The 14,132-nt window shown below is 41.3% G+C and overlaps 1 protein-coding gene across 1 annotated transcript in view; it reads right to left on the bottom strand.

Moving 5' to 3' along the window:
• LOC100890479 overlaps positions 1–6,298 on the bottom strand; it is a 40,980-nt gene extending 34,682 nt beyond the window's left edge. Inside the window, exons 1-4 of the mRNA XM_030975575.1 lie at positions 6,012–6,298; positions 2,128–2,476; positions 1,561–1,817; positions 952–1,020 (exon numbers count right to left, since the gene is read on the bottom strand). Of these exons, the coding sequence (XP_030831435.1) occupies positions 952–1,020; positions 1,561–1,817; positions 2,128–2,445 (644 nt within the window). The 5' untranslated portion in view covers positions 2,446–2,476; positions 6,012–6,298. The remainder of the gene's footprint in view (positions 1–951; positions 1,021–1,560; positions 1,818–2,127; positions 2,477–6,011) is intronic.
• Between the last annotated feature and the right edge of the window lie 7,834 nt (positions 6,299–14,132).

The raw sequence follows: 14,132 nt of genomic DNA, 5'->3' as shown, positions 1-14,132 counted from the left end.
AATTACAACTTGTGAAAATATTTACAATTGTGAATGGCTCTGTAATAACAAACAGTTAAAAAATGTCTCCAGTATTTCAGAATCCTTCATCAAAAAAAAAAAAAAAAAAAAAAATCAACAAAAAAAATGTAAAAAAAAAAAAAAAAAAAAGCGTAGGGTCGGCGATAAAAATAGGGTCGGGCGGGTTACGCCAAGTCGTCAATTTTTTTTTTTAGGCCTTATTTTTATTATTATTATTGGTTATTAGACCATCAGACACACAGCGCGCAATCTTCAAGGCCTTGAAGCAGCACTTTTTTTGGAAGAAGAAGAAGAAGGAGACCATAAGGATAGTAGACCAAATGGGCATTTAAACAAACTGAGAATTAGACTAGACGGAAATTAGACCAAATGAATATTAAACAAACTGGGAATTAGCACAAATAATAAGTAGCCGTAATGATTATTAGACCACGCGGAGAGTAGATGGGCTGGGTGTAGACAGTATTGGAAAAGACCAATTGGATAGTAGACTAACTGGTTAGTCCAGACGGTTATAAACCATAATACAGTCAAATCAGTCTTACTCCCTCTCTATAAAGGCCACCTGTCCATAGACGTCATGTATTTTGTCTCCTTACCGAGAGAAATGTGTGTTGGAGGGCATGTCTAAGAAGGCCACCTGTCTACAGTGGCCACTTTTCCTGCTTCCCTTGGGTGACCTTTACAGGCAGGTTTGACCGTACCGTGTTTCATAATAACTTTCTTTACCTCAAATGACAACATTTTTCTTTATCCAAACAGAGTTTGGACAGGCAATAATTTGACCTGTGTTTTAAATTTCAAACAGTTTGACATGAAGGCTCTCAAAAGAGAATGTCTATATTGTATTCTCTTGGTGGATTGTACAAAAGAAAGTGCTCTCAATCTGTCTAAAATGAAGCTGCTATTTACAAACGATTGCATACTCACATGAATGAGCAGCGAACATGAATGAGGGGCCTTTCATCCGTACTCCTTATATTTTCCTGGAATCCAACTCTGCAAAAGTCAAGGTTGAGAAAAGATATTGTTAAGAAGTGGAATGTAACAAACTTCTTATGGGATGTAGGCCGGATCCAGAATCCTTGAAAATTATGACCCAGGAGTGAACAAATTTAACATAAAGTGTAATTGTCTAGTTACAAACTGTGGTCATCTTGCTATAAGGTCTTGAACAAGTGAGGACACTTTTCACAATCCAAAGTAACCTATAACCAATTTAACTTAAATAAATCATATAGCTTAACTCTTGAGTGGAATTTGACGCCAGGGCCCTGTATTACAAAGATTTGATATCAATCGCAACTTTAACTATATGTACATAAGAGATAGGAGATTGCAAACTTGTGATTGATCGGAGGAGGACTTCATATTAATTTGGATCAATCACAACTCTTTGTAAGACAGGGCCCAGATCAGTTAGTTTATGAGCCGATATCTCATGCAAAAAACCATAACACTGCACAACAGTTTTAATATCTTACTAGCTATATGATTCCTTTCCTAATACTTAAAAAAATAAAATAAATGAAGACATACTTGCAGAGACCATTGTAAGAGATCCTCCAGAGTTTCATGGGTTCTAAGACCTCCATCGTGAGTCCGCCAGCCCTGAACCCAGAAGACAGGTCACCTTGGACCACACAGTCTGGGTACTGTGGATGGACCAGGTCTCCAATGCCAGGTAGACCAAGAATGAACCAGCAACTCCTCTCACCATTGGGTCTAAGTCCAATCCTGGCCACCAGCCATTCCCCAGTAGGACTGACGCCGAATGTGTAAACCGAGTTGAAAGCCTGTAAAACATTTTGACATAGACAGATGGAGACAAATGAAGATCATTGTCAATTTTTGCATCAATTGGCTATCTCTTTCTCTCATGAACTGCTGTCGCGATCTTGAAATAGTTGACTTTTAAATTAATTGTGAAAAAATTGGTCTTAAAAATTATTTGAGGCAAGATTATATGAATGATTATGTAGTTTATGTAAGTTTGTTGTAATTACCCTTTTGATTATTTTGTATACGGGGTTGGATTGGTGATATTTAAAGAATTTGCACCACAGTAAAACTACTACTTTTGTATGGCGGAGTATAAGAACTCACATTTGGTCTGTCAGCAACTTCCGTCACATATTCCAAGTCTTCTTCTTTCTTGGTCGATAGCTGCCCATAGCCGGCTCCTGTCTGTCCTTTTGCATCTTTATCCCCTCGTTTACTTCTCCGTTTCCTCAACAAGATGGACATATAGATGAAGGTTCTCTTTAGAAAGAACCACTGACCTGGCTGGGCATAGATACCATCTATAGGATCAGGTGCGATGGACAGTGCGTTCCAAAGTACGACTGCAATGACAGAGCATAAGCAAACTGCTAGGAGTGGGACTGAAGCTAACCATCCAGTGTCATCGCTACTCAGGTCCATGGTGATACGGGTCTTCGGTTTTCAGTTGGCTCTGTGATGAAATGAGATGAAATTAAATTACGTATTAAAGGCATCGTTTAACAATGTTTAATCTCGGATGCATGGCCCTACGTGTCGTCAGTGTCTGTGATATGGTGTAATATTGAAGCTCTAAAAAAATCGCACTTCAAAATGATCATGAAGTGCCTCAAAAAAGTAAAAATCTTTGAGTGACCGATTTTACCTTACTCCTTTTACCCAATAGCCTGTAGTGTTACGAAAACCCTCAGGAAAACGGTTTCTGAAATTTCCATTTTCAATCACGAATATCTTAATAATCAGACATGCGATTGGCCAATTGTGAAAGTCATGGGATTCATGTATGACCCAAAGGTTTATAATTATGATTGCAGCATGAGCTAAATCAAGGATTTCTTTTAAGGATCTGAGACAAAGTTACTGGATCCCTTTAAATGATATGCATGCAATACTAACAGTATATTATCCTTGCTTAACTATAGCTCTACTGCAATTCTAGGACCCTCTCCCCTCCTCTGGTCACGTCTATACCATCCCTAAAAACTATCTTCCTAGGACAGATTGAAAATGGAAAAAAAGACAGATATATCACAAGGAGTATTATCGTACTACACTGGGGTTTCCCCCTACTCTTATACGAATAGTGCAGTGGGTGCTTAGCATGCAAAGGTACTGACTTTAATCTACACGGGGCCTCCATTTTCCCTTTACTTCTCTCTCCCTCTCTCTCTCTCTCTCTCTCTCTCTCTCGCTCTCCCTCATAACTCTTATCTCTCTTTCTCTATCTCCCTACTCTTTTCTGTCCTCTCTCTACACTTCCCTCATCTTTCTCTACCTCTGCCCTCCCCTCATCTCTCTCTCTCTCTCTCTCTCTCTCTCTCTCTTTCTCTTCCTTGCCTTTTTCTTTCATTCTTCCAACTTCGACCCCGGCCTTGTCTGATTGAATTTATCTTTCACCTTCTTCAGTATGATACCATTATTGAAATTCACCCAATACATGTTCATAGTCTGGTTCTGAAATATAGTATGTTTAAATCTTTAGTGTGATATTTTGATAGTTTATGATTTACTCACATATTCTGTATATCAGTATGTGCCATTCCAATTTCCTAAAAAGTATAACTTCATTTATTGTATTTTAACTTTTGTAATCTGTATGAATGGCATTGAATGTGGCACTATAATTTTGCATACCGGTAATTCTCTTTCTACCCCCCCCCCCTTCTCAGTCTCCCAGTTACCTGTTTCTTACCTTTTACTTTGGTTTCCACTATCCTCTTGATTCCCTCTTTTCTAACACTCCTTTTCTCCTACTTTCCTTCTACCCTCCTTTTTTGCTATATCTCTCAGTGCAATATATGTGAACATAGTTTGACCCTGTTTTAAGAACACTATCTTTTTTATTTTGATTGCCGTATTGTTTTTATGTTTTAATGTTCTCACATTGAATGTCATTGTTACAACATTGATGAGCAAGTTCAGTTGATTTTAACATGTAAACTGGATATAATTCCACCAACGGGCTGCCAGGTTCAGTATTTTAATAAACTGTAAATCAATATCTTTACCGTAAATATAACAGACCTTTCAGTCTTCTGACTCGATGATAGATGATCGGGAGTATGAGCTGAATCAAAGCTACATTTTAAAAAAGGTTGAGCACAAACAGGCACGGTTGAGCATTTTCCAAAATGGGCTGGGAGGGGGGGGCACCAGCAAAATAGGGCACTCTCTGTAATATAAGGGCTACCTACAAAAGGAAACATCAACATGTAAATCTACCATATTTAAATATTGGTGTATACCCCTACATTTTTATGATTGTGATTACATTATCAGGGATGATTCCAATATTTGTTTCTCTCTTGACATGGTCCAATAAACTGTTTAAACCTTGCAGTTGGGTGTGATGGTCTGAATATAGAGAAAATTTAAAGATTTGTGACGTCGCAGCACGAAAAGTTTTATATTGAGAAAGACAACAACAAATCCCGATGAGTTTTAAGCACAATTTAATCATGAAAGACTGAAAACACATTTCATAAATAACACAGTTAAACCAATAAATACGGGCGAGCCCTGGGGGGATAAATAAAAAAGTTGCTCTAAGATGCTCTATAGGGGCCTATGTTATGAAAAAGGAAAAGGGGTACTTTTCAGATAGAAAAAGTACACTTATTAGGAAAGGAAAGCAGACGGGAAGAATTGTGTAAATAATAAAAGGTACACGTAAGTGATATATTAAAGCTTTCACTACGGTACATAAAACTCACACTCTCCCCAATTTTATGCAACAAAGGTTGTCTTGGGAACCACTTCTATCTTCATGGATCGGTGCAGGGGAGAGCCTTATAACCTTTGCTTTTCTTGCTATACATTGTTACCTTTCTTCGCTCCAGTGATCTTGAGGCAGCAGACAGCAAGAAAGTTTGTAAATAATAAAAGGTCCATGGGAGTGGTTGTTATATTAAAGCTTTAACTACATAATGACACACTCTCCTCAATTTTACACAACAAAAGGATGTCTTGGGAACCACTTCTATCTTTACGGATCGGTGCAGGGGAGAGCCTTAACATTTGCCAGGAGTCTTAAAAAGGATAAATCCTCCACTAAATAAGGATTCTTGGCTTTCTTGCTATACATTGTTACCTTTCTTTGCTCCAGTGATCTTGAGGCAGCAAGGAATTGTGTAAATAATGAAAGGTCAATGGGAGTGGTTGTTATAAGCTTAAACTACATTAAACTAACACTCTCCCCGATTTTACACAACAAAAGGTAATTGTCTTGGCAGGAACCACTTTTATCTTTGCGGACGGGGTGCAGGGGGAGGGCCTTTGCCGGGTATCTTTGGGCAGAGCCCAAGGAATTCCTTTAATTTCAATTCAAAATAGTTGTCACGAGCGATAGAAATTCTGTTATAATTTCCTCCTTTCATTTCATTTTAGAAATAACCTCTATTTTCATAATATGTCCCTTTATCAGCCAACATCAAATTCTGTAAAACTTGTTAAATGCTAATGGGTATTGACCTCTAGCACTGCACTATATGCTAAGAGGCAACAATTGCACACATGAATAGTCAACACACTTATTGCACACTAATGCACACAATCAAGACGATGTGGCTGATTGGCAACTTTGACAGTAGACTTACAATTTGAATTATTAAATTATTCTTTCTAACATCGGTAAGTTGAAAACATTGTATTTTACTGCTATTTCGGCATCATCAATTGTTACTAAAGTACCTATTTTGAGTGAACTCAGTTGAGTTTTGTACAGCTAGTAGTGTTTCAAATGTTGAGAATCAATAGATCAGCTTTTAATACACAGCCAGGCCGGGATAGTAATGCAGCTAAGTGTGATTTTCACAAGAAACAAAAACTTATAATTTATGTCACAGGTGGGACTGAGCCCGAGGTGAAGTAAAGATCGTCAAGGCCAAGGTTAATACAAATTTTCATATCGCATATGTACGTATCAATCATTCAATGACATGTATGTGATCGATGGCAACAGGATTTATGCATAATGATGTGCAACTTACCAGTTCTGTTTTAACTCAGCTTCAACCTTCGATCGCCTGACAAAAACAGCAGACTGCCTCAGCTCAGCTCACTGAACCGTCCTAGCAACTTCGTAGTAGAACTAGAACTAGCAATTCTTCAATGTATGCTGACATGACTGTCATGCACCAGCTGATCGGTGTATGCGCGCGCGCCCAATCGGCCACCGATAGGCCACGCCTTCTTTGTCAACTCTTGAGAGTTACTTCTTTGAGAAAGTGGGAGCGGTGGTGGGGCGGTAGAAAGGGATGGAGACAGGGGCGTCGCCAAGGGGGGGGGGGGTGTGGGGGTGCGACACCCCTCCACCTGTCAGGATATTGTCGGTAAAATTGCGCTGCCGTCGGGAAAAAAGAGAAAAGGGGGATGGAAAAAAGAGAGGGGAAAGGGAAAGAAAAGAAAAAAGAAAAGGAAAAGAAAAGAAAAGAAAGGAAAGAAAAGAGAAAGGAAAGACAGAGAAAAAAGAAAAAGAGGGAGAAGAGGAAAGAAAGGGAAGAAAAGGAAAAAAAGAAGAAAAAAGAGAAAAGGGAAACAAAAGAAACGGGGGTGAAGAGAGGAGAGTGGGGGAGGTAAGAGCCTGGGAAGGAGGAGTGGGACTAAAAGAAAGGGGGGTTGTGTCACTGGCGTACCTATGGGGGGGCAGGGGGGGCAGAGTGCCCCCCCCTGACGGGCTCCAGGGGAAAAAGAAAAAGGGGAAAGAAAAGAAAAGAAAGGAAAGGAAAGAAAAAGAAAAAAGGAAAAGGGAAGAAAAAAAGGAAAGAAAGAGAAAAAAGGAAAAAAAGGAAAAGGAAAGAAAAAAGGAAGAAGAAGAGGAAAGGAAGAAAAAGGGAAAAGAATAGGAAAGGAAAAAAATGGGGGAAAAAAAAGAAAAAAAAGACCATGGCCGTACGCACCAGGGGGGGGGGGCAGTTGACCCCAGATATTTTGAAAACGTACAGTTTTTTTCTTGAAAATGTAGTGTAGGCCTATACCAAATCCTTCAATTCTACTTTTGAAAATGCAAAAGTACCCTCATGACTAGTTCGGTCGCTCGAACTCCCTTCACTCCTTTTGCTTCTGAGATTCTTCGAAAACTTTTAACGCATCTTTCCCCCTCCCCCACCAGAAAAATATTCCGCATACGGCCCTGAAAAATTAAGACAAATGAAAATAGGAAAATATAAGTGATATAACAAATTCGAAACTCTTCGCTGGCACGAACTGCTTGCTAGCCTATTTTGTATTAAATGTTTTCACTTGCTCGTCCCCCTGAAAAAAGAAAAGAATTAGCATTGCCTAGAATACAATTGTGCCTGCCCCGACGGGCCCCGACCTGCAACCATGACAACAATAACACACAATGTATGTACCAAATGTTACTAAAAGAGACTAATTCATTTTTCTCGCTCGCTACACTCGCTCGCGAATAAAATGAATTGAATCGCGTTGAACGCGATTGCGTCCATCCTGACCTGCACCAATAAAAACAAGTTTATTTATTAATTTCTATTAAAAGAGAATTTTTTTTTTTTGCTTGCTCGCTATGCTCGCTCGCCAAAATGAAATTGACACCGCTAACGTGCCCGCCCCAACCTGCAACAACCAGTTAATAATTATGTACCAAACGTTATTCAAAGAAGTTTTGGTGTGCTCGTGCTCGCTAAAACGGAATTAACATCACCTTAGACATGATTGTGTAAGCCCTGCCCTGCAACAAAAAAATCTGAAATTTATGAACCAACTATCATTACAAAAATTTTGCTCGCTCGCTACGCTCGCTCGCCAAAATAGAAATAACACCGCTTTTAATAATCACGTCCCTGACATGGAACAATGAACCCAAGTTTATGTACCATATTTTCCCTATAAAAGAGAAGTGATTTTTTTTTCGCTCGCTCGCCAAAATAGAAATAACACCGCTTTAAATAATCACGTCCCTGACATGGAACATTGAACCCAAGTTTTATGTACCATATTTTCCCTATAAAAGAGAAGTGGGTTTTTTTTCGCTCGCTCGCTACGCTCGCTAGCTCGTGGAATTATGTGCCCACCACTAACTTGCTACAATATCATTAAAAAGAGAAATGTAGAGGGTTGCCTGCCCGCCAAAATGGGATTGACATTGCCTTAAACACGATTGTGCCCGCCCCCGACCTGCAACAATGAAACAAATTTTATATAGCAATTCATTGAGAGAAAGATGTATTTTCGCTCGCTAGCTAAAATGGGTATAAAATTAGCCTAAACACAATATTGTTCCCGCGCCCTGCATGGAACAATTGAACCAAAGTGGCAATTATTAAAAAAGAAGTGATTTTTTTCTTGCTCGCTACGCTCGTTTGCAAAAAAATGAAATTAACGTCGCTAACAAGTGAATGTTCCCACCCCCAACTTGCAACAATACCAGTTTATATACCAAACGTTACTTAAAGATTTTTTTTGCTCGCTCGCTCGCCAGAAGTGAAAATTAGCATCGCCTTTTTTGTTTGTTTTGGTCGCTTGCCCCCCCCCCCCCCTGACGGAGTACCCCAGGTACGCCACTGGTTGTGGGTGGAGTCGTCTCGTCTAGGAAGAAAGAAAGACATGAGTAAATATGTTGCTGTGTCGGTATTCTTGCTCGATCCTCGTGTACTATATCAATGCAGAAGTTTGAAGTCGGTGAGATGTATATTGTCGGTCGGCCGACAAGTTTTTTCCCCTACGAACTGTGACTTTTTATCCGCTGTGACGATTTCGAGAGTGGCTACAACTACAATACTTGTATTTTCTCGAAGTTTCACTTTCCTATAATATCAGCTAAAGAAATCAGAGGTTTAAAAATTTTCGGGAAACTAATTCAAACAAGGATTAAGAGTCAACAACGGTACGACGAATCGTCTTCCTTTCTCTATATTTTGATGAAACGCAAAAATTTCCGCGCTTCGCGCGGGTGGGGAAAACTTCATTTAGACGAGTCGAGAACGGTACAACGAATCGTTTTTTTTCTCTAATAATTTGAGGAAACGTCTAAGCTTCTGCGATTCGCGCAGAGGGGGGGGGGGAACTGAATTTAGATAAGGATTAAGAGTCGAGAACAGTACAACGAATCGTTTTCCATTCTCTTTATTTTGATGAAACGCAAAAATTTCCGCGCTTCGCGCGGGAGAGGAAAAGTTCATTTAGACGAGTCGAGAACGGTTCAACGAATCGTCTTCTTTCTCTCATAATAAGGAGACGTCAAAGCTTCCGCGCTTCGCGCAAGAGGGGAGAAACTGAATTCAGATAAATAGAGCTTAATAAGAGTCGAAAACGGTGCAACGAATCGTCTTCTTTCTATAATAATTAAATCAAACGTCTAAGCAACTTGCGCTGGAAGGGGGAAAACTGAATTCAGACAAGGATTAAGAGTCGAAAACGGTACAACGAAACGTCTGCTTTCTCTAATAATTTAAGGAAATGTCAAAGCTTCCGCGCTTCGCGCTAAAGGAGGAAACTGAATTCAGACAATTAGGGCTTATTAAGAGTCGAGAACGGTACAACGAATCGTCTTCTTACTCTAATAATTGAATGAAAAGTCATAACTTCCGCGCTTTGCGCGGGAGTTTTCGGGAAATTTCATTCAGACAAGGATTAGGACTCGAGCACGGTTCAACGAATCGTCTACTTTCTCTAATAATTTAATGAAACGTAAAAACTTGCGCGGGAGGGGGGGAAACTGAATTCAGATACGGATTAAGCGTCGAGAACAGTAGGCCGACATCGAATCGACTGCTTTTTCTCATAATTTAATGATGCGTCAAAGCTTCCGCGCTTCGCGCGAGAGGGGGAGAAAAGGATTAAGAGTCGAGCACTGTTCAACGAATCGTCTACTTTCTCTAATAATTTAATGAAACGCAATAACTTCCGCGCTTCGCGCGGGAGGGGGGGGATCTGAATTCAGATAAGGACACCGAATCGTCTGCTTTTTCTCATAATTTAGTAAAACGTCAAAGCTTCCACGCTTTGCGCGGGAGGGGGAGAAACTGAATTTAGACAAGGATTAACATCGAGAACGGTACAGCAAATCGTCTACATTTTATAATAATTTAATGAAACGTCAAAGCTTTCGCGCTTCGCGCGAGAGGGGGGGGCAGTGGCGGATCCAGGGGGGGCCCGGGGGGCCCGGCCCCCCCCCCCCTTGAGAAAAAAATCATGTAAAATCACGTGATTTTTACCTTTTGGGGGGTTGGGCCCCCCCCCCTGGCGCTCAAGGGGGGGGTGCAAATTGAAATTTTTTTTGAGGATCAAAAAAAAAAAATGTGCTCACTACCCCCCCCCCCCCCCCCCCCCCCCCCCCCCCCCCCCCCCCCACTGAGCGGATTTTTGGCCGGCGCGGTTTTCAAATTTTTGGGAGCAAAAAAAAAAAAAAAAAAAAAAAAAAAATTGTGCTCTGTACCCCCCCCCCCCCCCCCCCCCCCCCCACTGAGCGACTTTTCGGCCGGCGCGATTTTCAATTTTCGGGAGCAAAAAAAAAAAAAAAAGTTGGGCCCCCTCCCCTAAGAAATCCTTGATCCGCGGCTGGGGGGGGGGCCTCAATCAGACAAGGATTAACAGTCGAGATCGGTACAATAAATCGTCTTCTTTTCCTAATAATTTAAGGAAACATCTAAGCTTCCACGCTTCGTGCGGGAGGCCTAACACCGACCAGTGGCGGATCCAGGGGGGCCTGGGAAAAAAAAGAAGGAAAACAAAAAGAAGGGGGAAAAGGGGGAAAGAGAGAGAGAATGAGAGAGAGAGAGAGAGAGAGAGAGAGGGGGGGAGAGAAGGAAAAGGAGGGAAAGAGGAGAGAAAGGGAAAGAAAGAAAAGGAAGAAGAAAAGAAAAGGGGGAAGAAGGAGATCGGGGGGCCTCGCCTCCTAGGCTGTTGCCTCCCCCCCCCCCCCCCCCCCCATCAAAAAAATAAGAGAGAAGGAAGGAAATGGAAAGACAAAAGGAAAAGAGGAGATAAAGGGAAGGAAATTGGGGGAGAAGAAAAGAAAAGAAGGGGTATTAGTTGCAATTTGCCCGCCAACAAGTTTTTGATCAGGGTGGGGGTGGGGCAAAAGGCCCTTGCCTCCCCCCGCCCCCGCTAAAAAAAGAGGAAGGAAGGAAAAGGAAAAAACTAAAGGAGAGTTAAAAGGGACCGAAAAAGAGGAAGAGAAAAAAAATGGTGAAAAGAAGGGGAAATTGATCATTTGCGGTTAATCCCGCCAACAACGTGTGTATAAGGGTGGGGGCCAAACAGGACCTTGCCGCCCCCCCCCCCCCAGCAAACCTAAAAGAGAGAGAAGGATGGGAAGGAAATGGAAAGGGAAAGAGGAGAGAAAGGGAAAGAAAAAAGAGAAAGAAGAAAGGTAGGGGAGATCAGTTGCGATTTTTCCGCCAACAAAGTGTAGATCGGGGGAGGGGGGGGGGGGCTCGGGGGAAATTTAATCGTGGTTTATTTCTAATTCCATAACGGTGGTTTACACATAATGCTGAAATGACATAATTTTCCGAGATTTTTCTCATTTTTTAGTAAATTAAAAAAAATTATGCGTTTGTTGTAAAATGACAAATTCCTAAATTTACAGCCAGGCAAGAAATATGCCTCTTGAGATGCCTATATGTCAGGGCCCGCGGAACGGCGGGGACCCCCCCCCCCCCCCCGAATTTTTTGAAAAAGAATATTAAAGAGAAATAGAAAGAAAGAGAGCAAGAAAGAAAGAATAGGTCCCCGGGACCTAACTAAGGGCCCTAAGGCGGGCACCTTGATACTCATCTGACCGCAATTTAGTGCCTAAAACCCTTAAGCTTCTGGGGGCTCCGCCCGCTGGACCTCACGCCAATCAGTGTTTTGCCAGTGTCACAAATAAGGTATAAAAATATGTTCATCTGACCGTAATCAAATGCCTAAAACCCCTGAGTTTCCGGGGGCGGACAAGGTATCGAAATATGTTCGTCTGACCGCAGGCGCGTAGCTAGGGGGTGGTGGGAGCGGCCCCCAATAAAAAAAGCCTGCCAAAAAAAAAAAAAGGATAGAAAAGTAAGAGGACGTAGACCCTAGGAAGAAAATGGAGCAGACAAAAATATTTTTGAAATTCAGACAAGGATTAAGAGTCGAAAACGGTACAACGATCGTCTTCTTTCTCTAATAATTTAATGAAATGACAAAGCCTTCGCGCAGGGGGGGGGGGGGGGGAGGGACTGAACTGACACAAGGATTAAGAGACGAGAACGTTACAGCGAATCTTTTTTCTTAAATAATTTTAATGAAACGTCAAAGCTTTCGCGCTTCGCGCGGGAGGGGGAGGGGAGGAACTGAATTGAGACAAGGGTTAAGAGTCAAAAATGGTAATACGAATCGTCTTCTTTCTCTAATAATTTAATGAACCGTAAAAAGCTTCCGCGCTTCGCGCGGGAGGGGGGGGGGGGTAAACTGAATTCAGACGAGGATTATTTTCGAGAACGGTACAACAAATCGTCTTCTTTCTCTATATTTAATGAAACGTAAGCTTCCGTGCTTTGCGCTGGAGGGGGTGGAAACTGAATTCAGACGAAGAATAAGAGTCGAGAACGGTACAACGAATCGTCTTCTTTCTCTAATGATTTAATGTAACGTAAAAGCTTCCGCGCTTTGCGTGGGAGGGAGGGGAAAATCGCCCCTTCCTGCACCCCCCCCCCCCCCATTACGTCAACGCTGGTCACCATTACGTACCAATATTTGGCTCGAAAAGGGCCATTTCGATGCGAAAATAATGTGGGCCCTAACAAAATAAGTACCCAGCAGTGGCGGATCCAGGGGGGGGGGGGGCCCGGGGGGCCCGGGCCCCCCCCCCCTTGAGAAAAAAATCATGTAAAATCACGTGATTTTTACGATTTTTGGGGGTTGGGCCCCCCCCCCCTGGCGCAAAAAAAAAAAAAAAAAAAAAAAATTGTGCTCTGTACCCCCCCCCCCCCCCCCCCCCCCCCACTGAGCGACTTTTCGGCCGGCGCGATTTTCAAATTTTCGGGAGCAAAAAAAAAAAAAAGTTGGGCCCCCTCCCCTAAGAAATCCTGAATCCGCGCCTGGTACCCAGTCCTACCAATAGTGAAATGTGCATATTCATTTGCATCTGATTTGCCCCTATATAGGTTCAAAGTTCCGTGAGAAAGGCAAATAACCTGGAAGTCTTAGACATATTGAGCTTTAAATATTTAGTTTTGTGAGAATTATTTTCCATCATTTCAGCCCCTGTATACCCCTCCCGCGAAGTATGAAGCCAAATGCAGGATGTATAGGTGATCTTCGATGCCAGCATCCCGTGCGGCAAAAAGTACTTCTTTTAATTAAATAAGTTGCCCTCATTCGTGCGATAAAATAGGTGACCCCCACGACGTAAATTTGCCCCTCACTAAATTTTGTCTGATGTGCCCCTAGTTCGAATTGGAAAAACAGATGCTCTTTTGTCAAAGGAAGGCAGTCTTTCAATAGTTTTTTGTTCGTTTTTCTGTCACTGCAGTTTTTTTCCCCTACACAATTCTTACATAGCACTTTTGTCTAGACGATATTTGATACATCTTTAAAAACATTTTCATTGTCATTTATTTAGTCCACCATCCAGTTACACAGCCTGTAAAGATTTCTTTTCAAAAATGGTCTAGAAGGTGCGGCTATCAATCCATCAAGATGAAATTTACGAGAATATAAAATAAAAAGGGCTCGTGACGCATCAATTGATTTTGTGTTTTTGTTTCACCTCATAATGGTCGTCTTTCCATGGCGGGCGGAATCAATATCAACAGGATAAAATTATTTATTGTCAAGCAATCATCAAACGTACATTCATACTTTTTTTAATTTTTTTATATTTTTATTCAATTGCAGTTTTTACTTTTACAGGGTAGCATTTTCAGTTACAAAAACGCTTTCCACTGCATGGTCCTATTGGCCTAGACAATATTTGATGAAAGATTTAATTTTATAGAAAAATTAATTTCCAAGCTCTATAATTATACATGTATCCAATAAGGATTTAATGCAAACTAAGAATAAGCTATCGAATTCAAAAACTCTTGTTGAAACTTACAAAAAGTAAACAAAACCAAAACCAAAAGGCAAACGAATAAACAACAACAGCAGACAAAACAGCCTAAAACTATAATATAAAC

Source organism: Strongylocentrotus purpuratus, unplaced genomic scaffold (assembly GCF_000002235.5).
Source record: "Strongylocentrotus purpuratus isolate Spur 01 unplaced genomic scaffold, Spur_5.0 spur5_scaffold_8, whole genome shotgun sequence".
Lineage (NCBI taxonomy): Eukaryota > Metazoa > Echinodermata > Echinoidea > Camarodonta > Strongylocentrotidae > Strongylocentrotus > Strongylocentrotus purpuratus.
The sequence above is the reverse complement of the archived record's forward strand: the minus strand, read 5'-3'. Positions and strand labels throughout refer to the sequence as shown.